Genomic DNA, 6,991 nt, shown 5'->3' with positions numbered 1-6,991 from the left:
AGGGGGCGACCACGGCATCAGCCCCGGGGGTCCCGACTCCCACCCAGGTGCCTGCCAGCTCTGACAGCCCCGGCCAGCAGCCCAAGCTGCAGATGAGGGTCCCCACCGTCAGGCTGAAGACGTCCACCAAGCCTCCGTGCCAGTAGCCAGCAGAGGGCAGCAGCACGGCGAGGGCAAGGCCGCCCCCGCGTGAGAGGCTGGGCTCGGTGGCCCCCGGCAGTGGCAGTGGGACAGAGTGGGGTAACCATCCAGTAAGACGAGCCGTGTGGCCCCGAGAGCCACCCTTACTCCGCACCCCCTTCTCTGTATCCCGTGACTGACTGGACAGGCAGCAGTGGTGGTTCCCCTACGCCCTTTTGCCTGCAGGGCAATAGCTCTGGGCGGTGAGAGCCCTTAGAGCCTCTGTCAGCGCAGAGGCTGACCTTCATGGAGCCACTCGGGACAAGCAGGGAGTCCAGCACGGTTTTTGTAAAGCGACAACGTGGTGGGTGACAGTGGCACCATGGCGTCACTCAGTTCCTTCCTGAGACACTCCAAGGTCCTTGCAGAGGAGAAAGGCCAAGTAGCCTGTCCGAGATCAGCTGTCCAGTGCGAAGGTGGCCCCAGGTCCTCCCTCCTGCACTGTGACGAGGCGGGCGCGCGGCACAGGGCGCGTTGCTGCTTGGATTCAAGGGCACGACCTCCCCAGGCGCTGCCCCGCGGGGCCCGTGTCATTGAAGGACTCCTTGGCGAAGCTCCCACTTGGGCTTGGGCGGCAAGCCTGGGCTGGTGATGTTCATGCCTGGGCAGCCGTGAGGCCTCACGCCGAGCAAGTGCCGTTGGGGCAAGTGTGGGACGGCCCCGCCCTGCTGCAGAGTGGCACAGACGGGCCACGGCCTGCAGCCGAGAGCCCCGTCGTGTGGCCGTTTGTCACGGAACAGCAGCCGCCACTGCATCGGGCCTGAGCTGTCGGCCGAGGGCGAGCAGAAGGGGCCTGGTGTGCGGTGACTCTGGTGGTGTCCCTGTGACAGCGGGGCCGTGGGCGACGAGGTCTCCGTACCGCGGTTTCCACCACAGGTCGTGGCGGAGGACACGCACTGTGCAGTGGCTCTGCGCTGCTGTCATGCCGTCGGAGCAGTTAGGGACAGAGGCCGTGTCAGGATGCACGCTCCTATCCCCGTGCTGTCTCTCTGCTGCCGTGTCGCTGTCGCCAGGCTGTGTGGAGGGAGCCGTGGCGCCGTGAGCAACGCCCGCAGGCGGCTGGCTCTCAGCTCTTGGGAATTCAGAAGGGCAAGAACTAACTAGGTTTTGAAAAGAAAGGGATTGCCCTCGGTTAATCGGCACACGGAGCAGAAGGTACCGCCAGGGCCTCGAGCTGCAGGGGCAGGTGCGCGCTTGGGAGGGCGCTCTGCTCGCTCATCTGGTTGCGGAAGACGGTCTCCAGCTCCCCCTTTGTCCCCGGCCATGCCGACGGCCGTGCACAGGAACCTGCATCGCCAGCGTCTCCTAGCACGCCAGGGGAGTCCTCTGCTCCCCTGCAGCGTGGACTCCCTGCCCAACCTGTTGCGTTGTGAGTGAAGCCTCCTGTCTCCTGTCCACTGTGTGCTCTCCTGCAGTTCCAGGCATGTGCCTAGATAGGGGACAGTCACTTCTGTCGCTCTTTAGCTGCCACCGGCCGAGGAGCATCCAACACGACCTGCTCGTGAACGCCGTCCGCTGGGACGCTCCTCGGCCGTCCAGTTGAAGGTCTAACTCTGGAATCGAGGGCGAGCTCAGGACACGTCGTTGAAGGTCTAACTCTGGAATCGAGGGCGAGCTCAGGACACGTCCAGTTGAAGGTCTAACTCTGGAATTGAGGGCGAGCTCAGGACACGTCACGGAAGCCCCTCTTGGAGTCGGTTCCTATCACAATGGTCGAACGAGCCAGAGACCTCGCAGGACGCAGGCGGGGCTCTGCCCAGCTCCAGCTGGCCCCCGTCAGGCCATGCTAACCCCGCAGGGATCGAGCCTCGGAGCCGGCCTCGTCAGGCAGGGCCCACCCTCCTCCGACCTTTATCTTCACTTCCCTCGCCATTGTGAGCCAGGACGAGGCTGCCGTTGTAAATACTTTGTAAACACAGTTTGTACTTGAGTAGGAGGTTTCGAGGACAGTGACACCCTCCCGAACATGAGGTGTAATAAAGTGGCCTTTTCATACCTCGTATCCCCTTTGGTAGAAAAGTAGTTTTAAGTTAAAACAAGGTGCCGAGTGCGTGAATAAAAATCAAAAAAATGGAACAAGCTGCATGGGGCCTGGATGTCCACCCCCCACCCAGCCCCCAAGGCTGCCATGGCTGCAGTGTCCGCCCACCCACGCGCCCCGACCCAGCGCTGGAAGGGATGCCCTTCCTCTCAGGTGCCCTCGTTGAAGACGCCCCCAGCCAGGTGGCCCGAGCCCTATTGTTCCTTTCCTCTTTGCTTCGTAACCAACGAGCTCTGGTTTCTGTAAAGAACAGACCAGTACGCACAGTGGCTGGGGTACAGGAGCACTGCAGACGGCCGTGGCTCGCCAGGTGGGGTCCAGGGACCTGCAGCCCTGGGCTTCCAGTTCACATCCCGGGGTGGGTGGGAAAGCCAGTGCCTCCTGGGCCAGCCATTTTCCGTTAGGGTCTCCAGGACACAGGGTCCTGCCGTGACCACAGGCCACTGACTGTCCGTGGGCCATTTACTCAGCAGGCATCACTGTCACCCACCTAAGTCCCTCCTGTGAGATGGCCCGGCTCCGCTTCCCTCCAGCAACTGCACGTGCATTCACCCCCAGGCTGCGTGCTCCTAGGGCAGGGTCTGGGTGTGCTCAGTGTGACAGGAGCATGGGAGGTGGGCTGGGAAGGAGTGGGCCCGCCCCGCTCTCGGAGAGGCCTTGGGAAGCCTGGGTGTGCCTGGGCTGGCCCTGCCAGCTCCGGGGACTGCTCCGCTCCCACCTGCTGCCCCAGCCCATGCACGGCAGCTGCACCCCTGTGGGCCTATGGCAGGGTGTCTCTGACCTGCCTGGCCCAGAGAAGTGGGGCGCATTCAGGGCAGACGTCCTTTGACGGAAACTCAGAACCAGCTTCTCAGATAACAGGTGAGCACAATGCCCAAGTGCTCCAAAGTCCGGCATCTCCTGCGTGCTCCACAGGACCGGCAGTGGACAGTCCCACACCTGCCCTCATGTGACAGGAAGTTGAGACTGGCCAGTGCGTGGCCTGCTCGCTGGCTGGCCCGGAGGACTTGGTCCGCAGGGCAGGGCCTGTGTCACACTCCCCTTGCCTAGCCTGCACAGCCTGAGCGGCTGGATGCACCCCACTTCCTGGTTGTTAGTTCTGAGACGTGCACACACCCCCCGCTGGGTGTCCTCAGTTGGTCAGTCCCTGTAGAACATCTAAGCTGCATTTTGTCCTCTACATCTGGGTGTGGCTATTAAGAGGCTTTAACTACCTTATGATTGTAGAAATCACTTCCTAAATTGTATTTTTTAATTTATTCATTCTTTTAATTTGACCAGAGAAAGAGAGGAGGGAAAGCGAGAAAGCCAGCCACCAGGTCTGGGACTCGAACGGTGGTCAGCCATGTGGGAGTGCCTAGCACCTTAACCACCACACCGCCTGCTGGTCCCTCGGCGCCATGTTTTCAAGTGGACTCACCACGTCATCAGCGCTGTGCTGACTGGGGGCATCTGAGCCGTCCCTGCTGCCTGGCTACTGCAAACCTGGGCAGCCAGCCTGCGGGCGTGCGCCATGGGGCAGAAATCACTTACCAAGGACCCACCTGCCCTCCGGAGGCTGCCCTGCCCACACCCACCAGTAGTGTGCGTCCTGACTCCCACCCAGCACTGGCATCTCCATGGCTCAGTGGGGTCTGGCCTGCTGTCCCCACGGGGCAGACCGTCCATCGGCGAGTGGGGTCACTCGACGTCACTCTTTCTGAGGCTTGGCGTTCCTCGGACCTTCCCAGTGAGCTGCTGCCCCTCGGCACTCAAGAGTACACGTGGAGGCCAGTCCCTGGGCAGTCCACGAGCCCCGCCAGCTGCTCCGACTCCGAGCTGCCCTCAACAGTCTCCTCCAAGGTGAGACCCAGCTGGCCCTGGCTGTTTACGCGCCACAACAGAATGTTGCTAATTTTGCGTTTGGTTGTAATGGGTAAGAGAAGACCCACACGTGCCAGGAGTTCGTGATTTCACTTGCAAGGTAGCTGTCCTTTCAGTCCTGACGTTCTTTATAAACGTCAGCTGGCACGTGCCGAGAGGGAGCCACACACTGACAGGACCAGGACTCCACCCTGGCTGTGTGGCCGGCCCTCCCCTCCCATCTCGCCAAGACCCTTTCTAGCACCTTTGAGGTACTATCCTGAGGAAAGCGAGTTAGGTTTTCCAAAGGGAGCGTGTGCCCACAGGACAGGGCAACATGCACACAGGCTGCACGACTGTCAGGCTGCCGGGCCTGGGACTCCAGCTGTGGCCGGCCACGCGCGAGTGTAGCCCTTAGCCACACCACCTGCTGGTCCGTGAGAGCCCCGATGGCGGCCACACCACCTGCTCTCCAGACGTGGCAACCCCTGCAGCTCCTCGCAGCTTGGCAGTTGCTGTGGCAGCAGGGGTGACAGCCATCTCTTCAGACACTGCCCAGCAGGGGCCCAGGCAGGTCCCAGCTGCAGGTGCAAGGTGTAACCAGTGTGGGTGGGGCGGGCAGGGGCGCTGCCTCGATCCCCGTCCTGCCTGCTACTGGGGTGTGGACCTACTGGCCGGAGGCTGCAGCTGCATAGATGGGAAGGTGAGCTTGAGCGCTGGCCACCCCAGGTGGATGCCTGTCCCACGAGAAACCTGTCGCTGGTCCGTGTAGGCAGCGGAGAGCAAGCTAAGTCCGAGGAACTGCGTGCACCCTGCTGAGGCAGGTGGGCCGGCCGGCCCTGCTCGTGGGTGCGTCAGTTCCTGAGGAGCTTGTGGGCCTTCCCACCAACACCCCGGTGTGCTTTCGGATGCAGCCACGGCCACAGGGCCACGTGCTGCTCACTGTGGTGGGCCAGGGTCTGCGGGCGGAGACCGAGAAACCGTCCGCATTTGATGCTGAAACCGTCAGTCGTCGACTGTCCCCTGGTGCTTACAGAGCCACACCTCCTCACAGAGCACCCCCCACCCCCCCGTGCCCCGGAGCTCACCCTCCTCCATGTCCAGGGCACCCACTCCACAGCCTGTGCTGACACTGGGCGTGGGCACGCCACTGCCACCCTGCTGGGGTCTGTGGGCAGCGTAGGCTCAGGGCCTGCAGGATGGCCTGGCGCAGCCCGAGGGGGAGACGCTCAGGGTGACCACCAGCATGAGACAAGCACAGCTCGGCGGAGGGCAGCATCTGAGGTGGCTCGTGGCGGGTCCCACCTCCCCGCCGGGCGACAGACGCCATTCCAAGTGCTCTGGGAGGGCTGTCGCTTCCCTTACAGCTTTATTTCCAGAAAGACCGGCTTCATTCCAGCCAGGCTGCTGTCTTGAGACCGCAGGCACGAGTCCCAACCCTGGCCCGAGTGTCCAGACCTGCTGCCCAGGCCAAGGTCTGGGCCAGGCTGCGGCACGGGGCAGAGGCCATGCCTGGGGAAGGGGCTGCTGCCACAGCTGCTCTCTAGACCTGGAGGGGTTCTGGGGAGTGGCTCCCCTGTAGCACCTGGCCGTCGGCGTTCACCCCGCAGGAAGGCAAGGAGAGCGACTGTGTCCACAGCTGGGCACGGGAGAGGCTCGGCTCGTCCTCAGACCCCAGCCTAGGCCACCTTCTGTTTCTGCTCTTCCTGCAAGGGGCAGAGGGGACACCGGCCTGCAGATCTGGTTCACGGAGCGCAGCTCCAGCTCCCGCCAGGCCGGCAAAACCCATACGTACCCTGACGGTCCCCTCCAGCTCAGTCAAGGCCTCCTCGTAGCGAGGGACCAATGGCTGCAGAACATCACCGGGGATCTCGTGCCGCTCCAGCGTGGGCACCCCAGCCTCAGCCAGCATCTGGAGGAACCTTCTCTCCTGCAGGAAGTGCGCACATGGGACAGGGCTCTGGGGCCAGTTCCCACAATACCCAGCAGAGCCCCACGGAGCCCCCCCGCAGCCACATGACCCCACCTGAACTCTGAGCAGCAGCGTGAAGGCCTGTCCGGTTTGCCCCGCTCGGGCCGTCCGCCCAACCCTGCAATCACACAGAGGCCTCCAGCCTGCGACCTCCACACGGCTGGGGTCCAGCGCATTCTCTCCAGCACCCTCCCCCCCCCCAGCCACGTGGGAGCACTGGCGCCGCAGCCTCACCGGTGCACGTAGGCCCTCGGGTACTGCGGGGCATCGTAGTTGAGCACCAGTTCCACACCTGGCACGTCAATGCCCCGGGCAGTGGCATCTGTGCTGATGAGGCTGAGGACCAGAGGCACGGGGACGCCTGAGCCAGGGGCAGGGAGCCCGACTGCACCCGCCCTGCAGGGAGCAGCTGCCACGCAGTGGCAACGGGCATGGGCACCCCCGCCGGCACAGCCCGCCCGGCAGGAACTCACAGCTGGATCTTCCCCTGCTCAAACTGCTTCAGGAGCCTCTTCCTGCAGCCAGGCCCAAGGCGAGAGGAGAACTCCGCGGCGTTCACGCCCCCAAAGGCTCGCACCAGCAAGAAGAGCCTAGGCGGAAACAAGGCTGCACGGGCTGGCCGGGCCAGATCCGCCTCTGCCGCCCACCACTGCCCGGCCTCACCTGTGGGAGTTCTCGCGGGAGTTGGTGAAACAGAGGATCCGTGAGAAGTCCTTCCGCAGCACCAGGTGCAGGGCCACCAGCGGCTTGGAGCTGAGGCTGCAGGGCACGAAGTGGTGCTGTGGGACGGGGCTGGCTGGAGTCCGGGCGCCTGGACACCCCTGCCCGCCACCCTGAGGGCCCACTCACCGAGAGCCCTGCAGGGAAGGCGTATTTCCCGCCAGAGGACCCGTCCACATCAGCGCCTGCGTCCCCCGGGCTCCTCTGCGGCAGGCCCGCTGGGGAGCGGCGGGGCT

The 6,991-nt window shown here is 63.8% G+C and overlaps 2 protein-coding genes across 2 annotated transcripts in view; one reads left to right on the top strand and one right to left on the bottom strand.

The window, feature by feature from the left end:
* The window catches only part of EP400 (E1A binding protein p400), a 95,534-nt gene extending 93,352 nt beyond the window's left edge, over positions 1 to 2,182 (top strand). Inside the window, 1 exon segment of the mRNA XM_027771374.1 lies at positions 1 to 2,182. This exon segment is cut by the window's left edge and continues 106 nt beyond it. Coding sequence (XP_027627175.1) covers positions 1 to 146 — 146 coding nt within the window. The 3' untranslated portion in view covers positions 147 to 2,182.
* Positions 2,183 to 5,402: 3,220 nt separating this feature from the next.
* The window catches only part of DDX51 (DEAD-box helicase 51), a 6,966-nt gene continuing 5,377 nt past the window's right edge, over positions 5,403 to 6,991 (bottom strand). The window contains exons 9-14 of the mRNA XM_027771373.1: positions 6,699 to 6,814; positions 6,509 to 6,625; positions 6,270 to 6,371; positions 6,090 to 6,153; positions 5,859 to 5,993; positions 5,403 to 5,769 (exon numbers count right to left, since the gene is read on the bottom strand). Coding sequence (XP_027627174.1) covers positions 5,743 to 5,769; positions 5,859 to 5,993; positions 6,090 to 6,153; positions 6,270 to 6,371; positions 6,509 to 6,625; positions 6,699 to 6,814 — 561 coding nt within the window. The 3' untranslated portion in view covers positions 5,403 to 5,742. The remainder of the gene's footprint in view (positions 5,770 to 5,858; positions 5,994 to 6,089; positions 6,154 to 6,269; positions 6,372 to 6,508; positions 6,626 to 6,698; positions 6,815 to 6,991) is intronic.

This window comes from Tupaia chinensis, unplaced genomic scaffold (assembly GCF_000334495.1).
Source record: "Tupaia chinensis unplaced genomic scaffold, TupChi_1.0 Scaffold000211_1, whole genome shotgun sequence".
Lineage (NCBI taxonomy): Eukaryota > Metazoa > Chordata > Mammalia > Scandentia > Tupaiidae > Tupaia > Tupaia belangeri.
The sequence above is the reverse complement of the archived record's forward strand: the minus strand, read 5'-3'. Positions and strand labels throughout refer to the sequence as shown.